A 14393-nucleotide genomic window follows, 5' to 3' on the forward strand; every position below is an offset into this window, starting at 1 on the left:
CAATATTCAGTAAATTGAAATAATCATATTGATACAAATAGTTGGATGCTTAAATGCACAAGTTTTTATTATATGTATAGCTATAATTTTGAAACATTGCACTTATAATTATTACTAGTAAAACAATATTGCTGAAATGACATACTTTTAGCACTAAAAGAATTTTTAAAAAATTACTCAACTAAAAAATAATAAGCTATTACCTAAACCAATTATTTATAGTTAAAAAAGAAAAAGACAAAGATAAAAGATAAAAGCTGAAGATCCCCATCTTGGTGTTGGACTCTTGGATATCACTTTCACTTTTGATCAAACTCCAGAATTCAATAGTTGTCACTAATCAAGCATGGCTCGGGGCTCCTCCCAATCGCAAGCTACCGCCTCCGCCTCCTCAACCACCTCCCGCCCCGGCACCGTGGCCCCACGCGGTTCGGCCGCCGCCACAGCCGGGATGCGTCGCCGGAGGCTAGGAAGCGGCGGTTCCACCAACTCCAGCTCTAACGGGGTGGGCGGCGGAGGAAACATGCTCCGGTTCTACACGGACGACTCGCCTGGGCTCAAGATCGGGCCCACCGTAGTTCTGATCATGAGCCTCTGCTTCATCGGATTCGTCACCGCCCTCCACGTCATCGGCAAGTTTTATCGCTTCAAGACCGGATCCTGATCCTCATCCTCTCCTTCGCATCAACCTCTCCTCGCCGCCACGTGTCGTTTCTCACTTAATTTTATGCAGTTTCTCATGTAATAATGTTTCCACTTTTTTATTTTAAAATAATATAGTAGCTTTTTTGATAAATATGGCTTTCCCTATGTTACAATAATATATCTGGCTTGTCTTTGATAAATATGGATTGATTTCCCTATGTTATCAATTCGTAGATGCCAAGACTAACTATTATTTGTAGCACTGCTCCCTCCCTCCGTACCACAGAGATTGTCCCACATAGTAGTACCCCATATGATGTGTGTGGCCGTTGGCAGTGAACTGAATGGCCGGACCGCGATCCCTGCACTGATCGGCGAATAGGATGGACGAGTTGAGGACGTTGATGTCGTTGTTCGACCCAGCTACACCAAAGTAGGCATGTCAGATCCAGAGGCGGTGGTCAGCGACGGCTTCTAGGATCTGCCCTTGTAGCCGCTAGTAAATTGGCCTCTCCAGGCCGTCGGACAGTTCTTCCACTGCCAGTGCATACAGTCGATGCTCCCTGGCATCCTAGGGAAGCCGTGCACCGTCTCGTGCATCCGCATCAGGCTCTGGCAATCATCAGCAGTCGGGCGTCGCAAATATGTGTCGCCAAAAGTCTCCACAACTAACTTACAAAATTTCTTCAGACATTCGCGGCCAGTTGTATCCCCGACGTGAAAGCACTCGTCGAACATATCCACTGTTGTGCCGTAGGCCAACTGGCGGATCGCAACCGTGCACTTCTGCAACGGTGTAAGTCCCGGTCTGCCGATCCCGTCTTCCCGATACTGGAAGTACTCATCACGTCTCTCCAACGTGTGCACAATGCGGAGAAAAAGATCTCGGCTCATTCTAAAACGGCGGTGAAAAACATTCGCGCCCCACCTTGGATTCTCGGCAAAATAATCTGCGAACAGACGTTCGTGCGCTACGTCATGCTCGCGGGGGACATACGTCCGACGTCGTACCGGGCGAGGGACCCGCGCCTCCGCCTCCGCCATCGCCGCCTGCTCCCGCTGCATTTGTGCCAAGCATTCCGCCTTGGCTTCATTAACGGTATCGAACAAGGCTCGAGTCAAGGCCCGTTTGCAGCCATTCGATGTACTCAAATCGTAATCGTCGGGATTCATTTTTGAGACGATGAGAGAGAATAATTGAAGAGAAATTGAAGAGATGTGAAATTGGAGTGTGTGAAATGGTAGAGAATAGTAGTGTTTAAATAAGAAAAAAAAATTGAAAAAATTCAAAAAAAAAAAGAAACGCGTGCCCATCATCCGCGTCGTCCACAGTGACGGACGATGCGACGAACGATGAGTATCCTCCGCACATCGTCCGCGTACGATGTATCGGGTGCGGACGATGGTTAACCCATCATCCGCCCCATTGCGGATGCCCTAACAGGGAGGAGTAGTACTTATCTAAGAGAGAGTTTTGTTAATGTTGATATTTTAAGCAATGTTGGATAATAGTGCTATCAAAGTTCATGTGCCCATTGCATTAAAAAAAGTTTTTTTAGATGTATAAGTCTATTATTTTTGTTATACACACTATATATTATGTTTAAATACGGATCATATTTTACCTGTGCACATACTTTCACATTTGTATAAGTTTAAGGCGAGTATAATGACAAGTCATCATGCTCTTATGCCATGAGTGGCACACGCCTTATAATGGCAGGAAAAAAGGTTGTGATCTCGCGAGGGTGAGCTCAAGGGCGGAGCCACATGGCCCGTTGGTTGCCCTTTGTACTCCCTCTATCCACGAATAAAAGTCTCATTTTTTTATTTTTGTCCGTCCGCTAATAGAAGTCCTGATTCATAATTACCATAAATGGTAAAGAGATCTCACGTTCCACTAACTCATTCTACACACATAATTTTTAAAATTAATATAATAATATATACAAGTGGGACATCTATTCCACTAATTTTCTTCCACCCACTTTTCTTAACATATTTTAAAACCCGTGCCGGAGAAATGAGACTCATATTCATGGACGGAGGGAGTATATTTATTTGACTTTCTTCTTAAATGTCCTTCTCAATTCTTTCAATTATTTGCTTATGCTATATGTTTTTGCCCCTTGAATTTAATTTCTAGCTTCGTCTCTAGCGAATCCCAAAAACCCATCCCCACTTTGGATTGTAGGATGCAACTTGCCTGCATGAAACTATAATTGCTAGTAATTATATCGGTGACATTGTTACCTTAATTGTGAGGGACATGCTAAAGACAAGTTTAGTGACAAGATTGAAGTTGTACTAATAAAATCTGGAGTATATATACATATGCTAAAATTTAATGGTTCATACGCTCAAAAAATATGCTCAGTTTGTCATTTATATCTGTCCCAACAAGAATCTGCTCATTCTCATTTAGGAACTATACTATTTTTATTCAATCTTTTCAACTTATTTACCTCTGACATCTTTTATTTCACTATCCTACATATTCCTACCAAATTAGAATTTGATTTTATATTCCAAGTCCATATAAAGCGATCACACTCTTATAAAACACAGGTATTGATATTGTAGTACACTATGAATCAATCATCCATTTTTTACCCTTTAGTTCTGTAATAAATGCAGCAAATAACAACCTAAACCAATTTATCAATTTGGGACAAATAAAGGCTAAACAAAATGGTTTGATGTGACTAATTTTGAATGACTAGTGCATCAATTTTCCATCAGTACATTTTGACACATTCCTAAAATATGCCAAATCTATCAAACTTTTCCTCCCTTTATCTCTCTCATCTCTTTTTGATTACAGCATTCAATTCAAGGGTAAGAACATGAGGCCCAAACATTAATAAACTGATCCATCAAGCCCATTTCTGCGCGTTATTGAATCAGCACACACAGACACAGCGATGGAGGTTCGAGACGACGGCGATGCTCAATCGCGCCATCAGCAGGAGCAGCAATCGCCGCCCACAGCCTCCTCCAAGCAACTCCACTCTTCTCCCAATCATATCGATACCAATTCCGTTACCCAAAGGTCCACTCTCGATTCCTTTTTTCTGAGTGCTCAAGTGCGTCTTCTCAAATTTACGGGATTACTGGCGGTTTCTTTTTAGTAAAATTCTCAATAAAATGAATCGAGATGAGTGCTATTTTATCATGGGAATGTGTTTTGCAATTTGCAGGTTGCAAAAGGAGCTCATGGCTCTAATGGTATGTCCATTTCATATCAAACTTATTTCTTCATTTTCATCTCTGTGTGTATCACACACACACACTGACACAAGTAAAAGTTTTGTTCCTGATAAGGAGAAGGGAATTAAATTTTTTCTGTATAAGTGATATTCTCTTATCATTTTAGAAGTTGAAAAAGATTGCAAACAATTCAAACTTTACCATCTCATTGTTTAATGAACAGTAGCTGATTTCATCCCTCCTAGCTATTTTCTGCTTATCTTGCTAAATCTTTATCGATGCCATAAATACTTGTTAATTGGGTAATTAGTTGATGATTAGAAAAGCAGAAGAGGGAATAAAGTAAGAGAGTAAAGTGTTGTTTTTTTTTGCTAAAAAAATAGAATGTCTCAATTATAGTGGAAAGAGGGAGTATTTTGATGTTGATTGGATCCTTTTCTTTTAACAAGTTGAAGATGATAGAGAATTTTCTTTTCCTCAAAATGGATGTGCACTGAGTTTCCTTTAGTATAAATTTGGTAAAATCTAGATTTAGAGTTCATGTTCAACAACAATGGAACTACCAGCTTCATGATGAAGATACAGATCGTACGTGTTGAATTTGAGTGAGTAACACTTGGAAGAACATGGTATTATTTCATGAAGACTTAAACCATCTATTGGGCTAAGCCAAACAACTAATACTAAAGTTTAGTTCAATTTAAACTTCTGAATGAATCATAGGTCGCATTAAAAATCCTATTTGCTCCATTTATATTCATTATTCAGAGAGATGCTTATCTTTCAGAATAAAAAAGTAATGGTGTTACATTAGGTAAAGCAGTAGAGTTGATGTGACTCATTTCTTCGTTTGCAGCATCTCTTGGTAACCTTGGCTATTTTAGCTTGATGTTTAACAATCTGTTGTGCCAACCAGATATGCCGGTGCTTTGTTAAGTGGTATTTTGGTCTTCAATTGCTGTCTCTGATTATGAACTTATATTACGTAACATAGATGACAGGTGGAGATCTGGGAGTATCTGCCTTCCCCGATGGGGATAGCATATTTGCATGGACTGGCACAATTGAAGGTGGTAAAGGAACTATGTATGATGGTCTGTCTTACAAACTTTCGCTGCGCTTTCCAGTAGATTATCCTTTCAAGCCTCCTCAAGTCAAGTTTGAGACGGCATGCTTCCATCCGAATGTTGATCAGTTTGGGAATATTTGTTTAGATATTCTTCAGGTAACCTTCTTGTTTGCTTATTGCATCAGTGTCAAAAATTACAGATTTATTTGCTTTATCCCAAATTTTCTGACTTGAATTCCTTGTTACAGGACAAGTGGTCTTCAGCATACGATTGCAGAACAATTCTCTTGTCTATACAAAGTCTACTAGGAGGTCATAATGGCGCTGGTTTCTCAATTTTCTGCTGGTTCTTTTGTGGATGTATAGTCTTATCTTATGCTCGCGTTGTAATGTGCAGAACCAAATACTGAGAGCCCTCTCAATGCTTCTGCTGCTTTACTCTGGAAGAACCAGGAAGGTTGGTTGCAATTGTCATTCCATTCTTGAACTCAACTCTGTTGTGCATAGTACTGAGAAATGCAGTTTATACAATTTTTGATTGCAGAGTACAGAAAAACAGTGCGTAAACATTACATGGCTACTGGAGATTCATTGGAAAACTGACTAAAAATGCAGTAATAAACTTCATCAAGGAAGATCATAAGCTATCACTGTGGAAATATTAGGCTTGGACAGTTATTTCTTTCATAGAAATTTTTTTTAAATCCTTTTTTTAGTATATCAATGCTCATCAAATTGTAATCAAACCATGATTTTATTTGTGGCATCTGTATAATGTATGCTTGGATTTTCAAATTAGCTTCTGGCGGTTTAACTTTATCCAGGATTTCTTGCAGCTAGTTACTCTAAATTGAGGTAGTGTGACATTTTTTAGTTGTGTTTGTCCAAGTCTTTTTTCAGTTTTCATCTTGTGTCACTATCAATAGCTATTTTTAGAGGTTGTTGAAGTGGAAACCAGAGATTACAGTCAAAATCTCAAATGAAGAGGAAGTTTAATTTGGTTTGATGGATTAAGCCTAGTTATGTAGGATTACCGACATTTTTTTTTCCCAATAATTTTTATTGGGAATATGATTAAAACAAAAATGCATCTTAATACAGAAATGCAATCCAAATCATAGCCCTATGATTAGGCGAGCTGACCGCTAATAATTAACCAAAAATACATATGTTTGGTTGCTAGGATTCTGTCTGAGAAAGTAATCTGATTCCTTAAATTTTAAATTCCTGTGTTTATTTCGGTTTTTAATCAAACTGAGAAAGTAATCAGAATCCGAGAACAAGGAAAGTTAGTACAACTTTCCAGGATTCTGAATCCTAACTTTTCTTAGGTATTCTTTTTTCCAGTTTTAGGATTCTTACATATTTAAGCAATATAGTATAATTTTATTAATAATAATGATAATAATAATAACATAATAATAATAATAATAATAATAATAATAATAATAATAATAATTACAATGTTTTTAAAATAATTTAAAATTATAAATCATACTTAATTTCACTATAATTAAAAAAATATAATTAAAATTATCATAATTATAACTTATTTTATAATAATTCATAATAATAATAATAATAATTTATTAAATAATTAAAATATAATTATATAATATAAATCTTATAATAAATAATAAATATTTTATTTTATAAATTAATAATTAATCAATAAAGTCATAGTGCAATTTTAATTTATAAAATTTATTAAATTATAATATTCATAAATATTATAACTATAGTATAATTATTATATTTATTGTTATAATAAATGAGTACTGTAATACTCCATGTAACTAGAATTATAATTATATTATTATATATTATGATGGATAATCCATATTTAAACTATCCATCATAATAATAAATATAATAATATATTTATTATTATTATTTGTCATTAATAATTTAATAAAAATTTTACAATATTATTCTTTTCATAAATAAAATAATAATAATAAGTATATTTTTAGTTTGGTGTTTAAATTAAATATAAATTTAAAATCTTGATATTTTCCAAACACAGGAAAGTAAAGTTACTAGGAATCATATTCCCGGGATTCATTTTTCCAGGAATCATTTTCCTTGCCAACTTTACTTTCCCGCTAACCAAACATGGTCATAAGGTCATTATTAATCAGTTTTAAGTCATTTTATAAAATTCATGTTTGATGTCTTTTTAGATCATTTTAGGTCATCTATTATTAAAATAATGTGAAAATAAATTCAAAATAATCTAAAAATTCCCTACATATTAAGATCTAGTTTTGTATAGATCATAACCCATGTTTATTGTGTTCATTTGTATGATATTAATGTATATTTACATACATGAAAAGTACTCTTATGTGTCTGCTTCTCAGATTTATGGCATTAAAAAAGACAGAGAGATAGGGAGTATTGAGAGAATAATTTGGAAATTAAGTAACTCATATGTATATTCTGGATTTAATTGAATTGATAAATGCGCGCCAGTCATTGCCGTCAATAACGGTAAACCACTGACCTCCTCCTGCACCACTAAACACAGCTAAACAAAGGCAAAAATGGCGGGAAAGAGAAGGCTGACTCTCTCTATCTCTCTCTTCATTCCCCCAACAAATCTAGTATCGCCCTCAATCATCAAATACAAAAAATTCAAACAAGATGAGCGTGTACGACATTCTGTTCCGGGTAGATTCCATCTGCAAGAAATACGAAAAATACGATATTGAGAAGCAGCGCGATCAGAATGCCTTCTCGGACGACGCCTTCGCCCACCTCTACTCCACCTTCGACTCCCAAATCGACCTCGCTCTCAAGGTTGGTTTCCCCATCAATTTTTTTTCACCATACAAAACAAAATCTTCTTTTGATTTTTTGTCTCCAGAAATCGAAGTTTGCTGCGTATGAGACGGACAGGGCGACCGTGGTGGCGTTGTATGCAGAGGTGCGGCGCATCAAGGCCAGGCTCATGGATGAAGTGCCTAAGTTGAGGAAACTTGCTCAAAGGAAGGTTGTTTTTTTGTGTTAGCCTTTTTGTAGTAACATCTTATGTTTGTCTTTATAGAAAAGTGTTGAACATAGACAAAATCAACAGGACAAAAGAAAAAAGAGATAAACGAAATTGATTGGATAATAATGCGTGATGTCCCTCTTAACAGTAACATGTTTGAATCTTCATGAGTTCACTGTATACCTTGTAAGATAACAAGAAATAAATTAGTACTATACTACTACTACTATGTTAGCTCAAACAAAACAAGATTTCACCTAGAACAAAAGAGCAAGAGATGAAGAGGCCAAAAGCCTATATCGACTTGAAAGATATTCGACAGCATTATGCTGCGATTCTATACGAATGCAGCATTAGTAGCTTACGAGTAAGCATTGCAACTGTTGATTTGGACGATGATCTTCACTTCTGTACAGGTGAAAGGCATGTCTAAAGAAGAACAAGAAGCTCGCGTTGAGCTGGTTGTCACGCTTCCTGACAGAATCCAAGCGATACAAGATGGCAGTAGAGGTGGTCCAGCCACAGAAATATTTGGTTCATCGTCCAACAAGCACATCAAATTTGACTCTGGTGATTGCATTTGCTGTAGAATCTTTGTACATAGAGCTCTCTTGTCATCTTCTTATAACTTTCTCCTTTTTTTAATGTCAGATGGGAAAATGGATGATGGTTTCTTTGAAGAATCTGAGGAATCGAGCCAGTTTAGGCAGGAATATGAAATGAGGAAAAAAAAGCAGGCTTGTAGTCTCTCCACTCTTTCTTGTTATTACATAGGAAAATAAAGCCATACGATGCAATCTTCTTCACGTGGTTTGATTCGTTCATGCAGGATCAAGGTCTTGAGGTGATATCAGAGGGCTTAGATACATTAAAGAATTTGGCTAAGGATATGAATGAGGTCTACCACTTCTGTTCCATGTTCTGCAGTTCAAAGAGAGACTAATACATATGCGATTCTTGTGTGCAGGAATTGGATAGACAGGTCCCCTTGGTTGATGAGATTGACACGAAGGTTCGGTTATCAGCTGTTTTTCTATGGACAAGACAGTAGAGTATGCTCTAACATGATATTTTGTTCAGGTAGATAAGGCATCAAGTGATCTCAGGCATACTAATGTCAGGCTGAAGGAGACACTTACAAGGGTAAAACCAATTCATGTCCATACACCACGTAACGTGTCGTGATCTTTTTTGGAGTTTCTATTTATCAGAAACGTGAAATTTGTGGCAGGTGAGGTCGTCTAGGAACTTCTGCATCGATATAGTTTTGATTATCATTCTTCTGGGAATCGCAGCCTATTTATACAAGTAAGCTAGTCTTATAGTCTAAGATAAATGCAAATTTTATCATTTCAACACATGTTGTTTTCTACATAGTGAAACTATTTGACATTAAATGGTTTAGTAACAGTTTGGTGTTTCTTTGATCAATGCAGTGTGTTGACCTATTAGCCAAGGCCGTAGTTCTTGAAGACCTGGAGTTTCCTCTATCACATGTATGTTTAGTGTGTCAATTGTTATTATCATAATCATTTATTCCTAATAAATCTTGTTGGCACATTCTGTTGGAATTAACTCGATTGGAGCTACTGATTCAGGACTACAATACATATACTTATCCAAGAGTCCATAACTCAACAGGAGAGTAATTTATGAGTGGTATTAAATAATTGTGGAGAAACCAATTCTAACCAAGTATAACAATAGAGTATTGATCCCGGAAATTGTCTTCACTTGACAAGTTTTGCTTGGTACGCTTCATAACTAATCGATTTCTCCATCAAGTAATTTCAAACTTTCCCTGTTCTTCATGATTTAATTACAACAAATAATAAGCCATGTACACTAATGGAAGTAAATCTATCTTGCATGAAGATTGAAGGCCAATGTTTTATGCAGATCAAGAGTTGATTTATGATTCAGAATGGGTGTAGAATTTCAGGGAAATTATAAAGATAGAAGAGAATGAAACAAGATCACATTATTTTCAAAATTATTCAACATGAAACCAGACAACATGATACAAACACAAACTTCAGAACTTGGAAACTGCAAACACACAAACACAATCAACAACGACACAAATGGAGGCGTCTAATTGAATTGAGAGACGTTGGGACCATCATCCCAGCTATATATATTGTTGTGTGAAAGGGCAATGTAGAAAGTTTTGTTGTAATGGGTGCAGCATATCCTGGTCCTGCATGCTGATGCTGGGATTCGACGAATATGTAGACTTGCACACATTCTGACCGTATGATCTTGCATCAGTGGCAGCTACCAACGGCCCTCCAAAGGTGATGAGGTCCAAGTTTGATTGGTCAGCATGATCCATTGTTGGTGTAGTAGCAGTGGAGTTATGGTTGATCGGGTTGGGAGTAGTTAAGGAGACAGGATCAAGGCCAGCTAGTAGTGAAACTATGAGATTGTACTCATCTGATTTGAGATATTCTGAAAGCATGTCTGGAGCTGCAGAATCATGATTCATGGAGTTCTCTTTCTTTGACATGTTGCCTTTGTGACGAATGCGGCAGAGCACCCAGTCATCCAGCTAACAGGAACAGAGAGAGTCAGCAGCTGAACAACATATATATTTATATATACAACTTACTCTCATTGAGCCTGAGCCTGCAGTGGATCTGGATGGATGGGAGGTGTCTGGGAGTCTGTACTCGGTCATGACCCAGTCCGTCCTGAGGCCACGAGGAGGCTTTCCCTTGTAGAAAACAAGGCCTTTCTTGACTCCTATCTTCCTGGATCCCAAAGAGCTCCAAACAGGCTGATCCGTGCCAGTGGCCTTCCAGTATCCGGATGCGGCCGCCCTATTAGGCCTCCCACCCTTGGGATACTTCCTGTCCCGCGGGCTGAAGAAATACAGCTCCTCCTCATCTCCAAACATACTATTTCCTGCACATCAACAAACTTAATAATTATCCATAAGTACTACTCCAGTTAGTAAATTGAAAGAAACGTGAAAACGCACGAGGCAGATCCCAGGGATCGTAGGTGTAGAGGTGGATATCTGTGATGACGTTTGGAGGGAGAGGGAGGGACTTGATTTTCCTTTGGAGGTAGAAGGAGATGAGTTCCTCATCAGAGGGGTGGAATCTGATCCCAGGAGGGTATTGGCTACGAATATCCTCCATGCAAACTTAAACATATACTACTAGTACAAGTGAGGTGTGGATTGGGAGAACAGTGCCACTCCAGCTCCGCATTATATTGCTGCGTTGGCTTAGCTAGATGATCACATATTGATGTCATGAGATTAAACTTTTACTCTAATAAAACTCTCCTCTTTTTATTTTCATTTTTATCTTATGTGCGTATCATTTACCTAGTTGATGAAAAAAATACTACTACTATACTAAATTTTTTTGTTAACATTGCTGTCCTTTGTTCTCTTCTCTCAAGGGCTCGTTGTCGTCAGTGACGAATCTAGGAAACATAACTCATGGATCGTTTGCATTAACGAGCTCAATAGCGATATTTTCGCAAAAAAAAGTACTCCATCTAGAAATAAGAAAAAGTATAAGAAATAAAATATCGAGAGCTTCTACTTAATTAAACTAGTAACAATGAATTCTTTTTCTTCTTTTTAAAATTCTACTATTTCTCTCCACGTAGTTAATCACATTCAGTAAAAAATGACAATCAATAATTTCTATTTACATATCAGATCCTATTCTATTAAGATATTTGATAATAGTGATGTATGAGCTTTGTGTCTTCACAAAATATATTATACTCCCTCAGACATCTTAAGGTAGTTGAGTTGTATTCATTTTTTGGTCAAGTTCAAAAACTTAATCTTTTTTACTTAATCTTTTTGAGTCGTATCCGGACGCGGCTGCCCTATTAGGTCTTGGCAAAAATTTAATCTTTTTTAATACTTTACTCTTTCTCCATCCATCTTACTTTATTAAATTTTTTACTTTACTCTCTTCACTTAAACTAACACATTAATTACTTAAATCACGTGCCCAAAAGAAATGCTCCATTACCTTAGGACGGAGGGAGTATGTTTGATGAAAATATGATTAGAAGTTTGCATAGTTGTGTCCGAGCCCAAGTTAATGGAGATGTGATTAGAAATGTCGTATTGTGTGTGGTGTAACTGGAATGTAGTAAAATGGGGTTAAATGTTGCCGAATGGAAACGAATTTGGCTCTTTCCTAACTCTATCTTCATTCACTTTGCTGTCTGTATACATGTTTTTGAGCTCCTGGTTTATATTAATCATGTCATCCTTAGCATCCTGTCATTACTTTACTCTTTTTAGTATAATAAATGTAAATGCATGGGAAATTGTCTGCTCAAGTACTTTTTTGTAACTTTACATGCTATGAAACATTCTTAGTATATCATTAAATTGTTGTATCTATACTGAGGGTCATATCATATTTTGTGCCACCATTCTTGTTTTCATCGAATGAAAATTGTCATTTACGATCCAAGAAAATATTATTGCTTTTTATTTAGGTCATTGGCTTAATAATTAACGTACGTGTCCTTTAATGAAGTGCTTATCCTATCACAACAATTTGACCGATAAACCGAACTCCATCTCTAAGCCATTTACCAAGAATAACAAAAAAGAATCTTGAAACCTGCTCCTGTGAAAACTAAACATAAATAAGTTTCTAATTTTTGACAGGTCCCCTTAAATGTCTCATATTTCTTTATTTGTACGATCTCCAATAAACGTCTCATTTTATTAGATCCAATACTTCGCTAATTTATTCTACTCATAATTATCTTACTCTCTCCATCCTATTAAAAATATGGACTTTTTCCATTTTGGATCATTTGATAAAAATAACTCTTTCTATTTTTGATGGTTTCTTTCACTCTAAAAAGGTGGTCTCCACTAACAATACTAAAATTACTTTTTCTTTTTATCTTTCTCTTACTTAATCAATTGTGCCGTCCCAAATGCTCATATTTTTATGGAACGGATGACTCCTTCTGTTCCTTTATGGTTGAGTTATTTTCTATTTTGAGAAGTTTCTTTAGAGCATCCGCAATGGTCGGTAGGCCAGCCATAGGCCAGCCATTCTCTCCTCTGCCACGTCAGCAACACTAAAAAAACCACCTGCCACGTCAGATTTAGGCCAGCCATAGGCCAGCCGCAATAAAAACAATTCAAAATATACTACATTTACGGAATTAAAATTACGATTAAAATACGAAATTAAATTTAGACACGTGTACGGGAAAATTCATTAATTGCATTTTAAAAAGTTACATAGATAAAAAAAAAGTACATGCATAATAAAGAAAAAAAACTATCGTCGTGCAGTCCTCCGTGCCCACAACTCTTCAATTATATCCTTTTGGAGTTGAATATGAGCATCAATCACTGCTCGGTGGTGGACAACTGGTGGAGGAGGGCGAGGTATCGCCTGCTGTTCCACCATACGCATGTACCGCTCCATCCCGCGGTTCATGTAGGCCTCCATAGCCTCGTTCATCCTCCGTTCGTACTCCTCAGGATCCCCACCACTACCGCTACCGCTACCACCCGCGTGATCCATCGCTCGATGATGCTCTTGAACAGAAAGTTAGAGAGAGAGAAAACTCGTTAAAACAAGTGGTGCAAATGAAAATGAAACGAAAATCGCGTTTATATAGGTTTTAAAAAATAAAAATAAAAAAAAAATCGGAAAACACCGCTGGCCGATCGCTAGCCGATCGGGCCCCTGCAATGGCGGCTAGCCGATCGGCCAGCGGATCGGCTAGCGACGAGCGATCGGCCAGCCCACGCCGATGCGCTCGCCGATTTCGCGCTGGCCGGTCGCAATGGTTCGGCTAGCCGATCGGCTAGCGCGACGAATCGGCTAGCCGGTCACTAGCCGACCATTGCGGATGCTCTTATGTCTTAGTAATGCTTAACTCACTTTTTCTTTCCTACTATATTCTCCCTCTTACTTGATTCTCTCAATTTTTTTTCTTTCTATTACGTTATCTACTCTTTACCTACTCTAACACACTAAATATCAATTTGAGTTGAGGAGAGATATCAAAATGGGTATATATCATTTTCATCCCTACGCTAATAATCGTACACTTCCGAATTACTACTACAATTAAACATTCAAAATTTAATTCATCTTGCATAATTCATAGTGTATTATCTCTGATATGGAGTATTAGGAAGAAGCAATTAGGGCACATATCTACCAGATCATGCAAAATATGCATGTGTAAAAATATAAAATTTATGAATCGACGTCGTCTTTAAATATCAAATTCATTTTCTGCCCTCTATCTGGACGTACTCAAACTTTTACTATCTTTTTGGATCATGTTTAAGCTAATATTAAAAAAAGAATTCAACTTTTATAGTAGTCCACTTCTCAATGCGATTTTAAAATATTTTACCCAAGGATATTGATGATTTTGTAAGAGAATGTTACTACTAAAACTGAAAAGCGAACTGGGCTTTCAATGTGTCATGGGCCCAAAAAAGGG

At 37.1% G+C, this 14393-nt stretch overlaps 4 protein-coding genes across 6 annotated transcripts; 3 read left to right on the forward strand and 1 right to left on the reverse strand.

Moving 5' to 3' along the window:
• Positions 1 to 258: 258 nt before the first annotated feature.
• Positions 259 to 796, forward strand: LOC125187039 (Preprotein translocase Sec, Sec61-beta subunit protein). Its single transcript, XM_048083548.2, has one exon. The coding sequence runs from the start codon at positions 347 to 349 to the stop codon at positions 662 to 664; it is 318 nt and encodes a 105-aa protein (XP_047939505.1). The 5' UTR covers positions 259 to 346; the 3' UTR covers positions 665 to 796.
• A 2617-nt stretch (positions 797 to 3413) lies between these two features.
• On the forward strand, positions 3414 to 5743 carry LOC125187364 (uncharacterized). The gene is made up of 6 exons (XM_048083944.2): positions 3414 to 3697; positions 3846 to 3873; positions 4850 to 5080; positions 5173 to 5236; positions 5322 to 5381; positions 5469 to 5743. Exons 1-6 carry the CDS (start codon positions 3570 to 3572, stop codon positions 5525 to 5527), a joined length of 570 nt encoding a protein of 189 aa, XP_047939901.1. The 5' UTR covers positions 3414 to 3569; the 3' UTR covers positions 5528 to 5743.
• Positions 5744 to 7504: 1761 nt separating this feature from the next.
• Positions 7505 to 9602, forward strand: LOC125191398 (syntaxin-71-like). Of its 3 annotated transcripts, XM_089059719.1 has the most exons (10): positions 7505 to 7726; positions 7794 to 7919; positions 8336 to 8489; positions 8571 to 8656; positions 8749 to 8817; positions 8887 to 8931; positions 9000 to 9062; positions 9151 to 9227; positions 9356 to 9415; positions 9518 to 9602. In XM_089059719.1, exons 1-9 carry the CDS (start codon positions 7571 to 7573, stop codon positions 9369 to 9371), a joined length of 792 nt encoding a protein of 263 aa, XP_088915845.1. In that variant the 5' UTR covers positions 7505 to 7570; the 3' UTR covers positions 9372 to 9415; positions 9518 to 9602. The 3 variants fall into 3 exon arrangements, with proteins under 3 accessions (XP_088915845.1, XP_047944908.1, XP_088915846.1); XM_048088951.2 differs by lacking the exon at positions 9518 to 9602 and having other exon boundaries at positions 9356 to 9511; XM_089059720.1 differs by lacking the exons at positions 9356 to 9415; positions 9518 to 9602 and having other exon boundaries at positions 9151 to 9231.
• Positions 9603 to 10050: 448 nt separating this feature from the next.
• Positions 10051 to 11065, reverse strand: LOC125189680 (NAC transcription factor 32-like). The gene is made up of 3 exons (XM_048086932.1): positions 10903 to 11065; positions 10531 to 10826; positions 10051 to 10470 (listed from the first exon to the last, which is right to left on the reverse strand). The coding sequence occupies exons 1-3, from the start codon at positions 11063 to 11065 to the stop codon at positions 10051 to 10053; spliced, it is 879 nt and encodes a 292-aa protein (XP_047942889.1).
• Between the last annotated feature and the right edge of the window lie 3328 nt (positions 11066 to 14393).

This window comes from Salvia hispanica, chromosome 5 (genome assembly GCF_029641045.1).
Source record: "Salvia hispanica isolate PSC_SH4W2 chromosome 5, Shi_PSC_v1, whole genome shotgun sequence".
NCBI lineage: Eukaryota > Viridiplantae > Streptophyta > Magnoliopsida > Lamiales > Lamiaceae > Salvia > Salvia hispanica.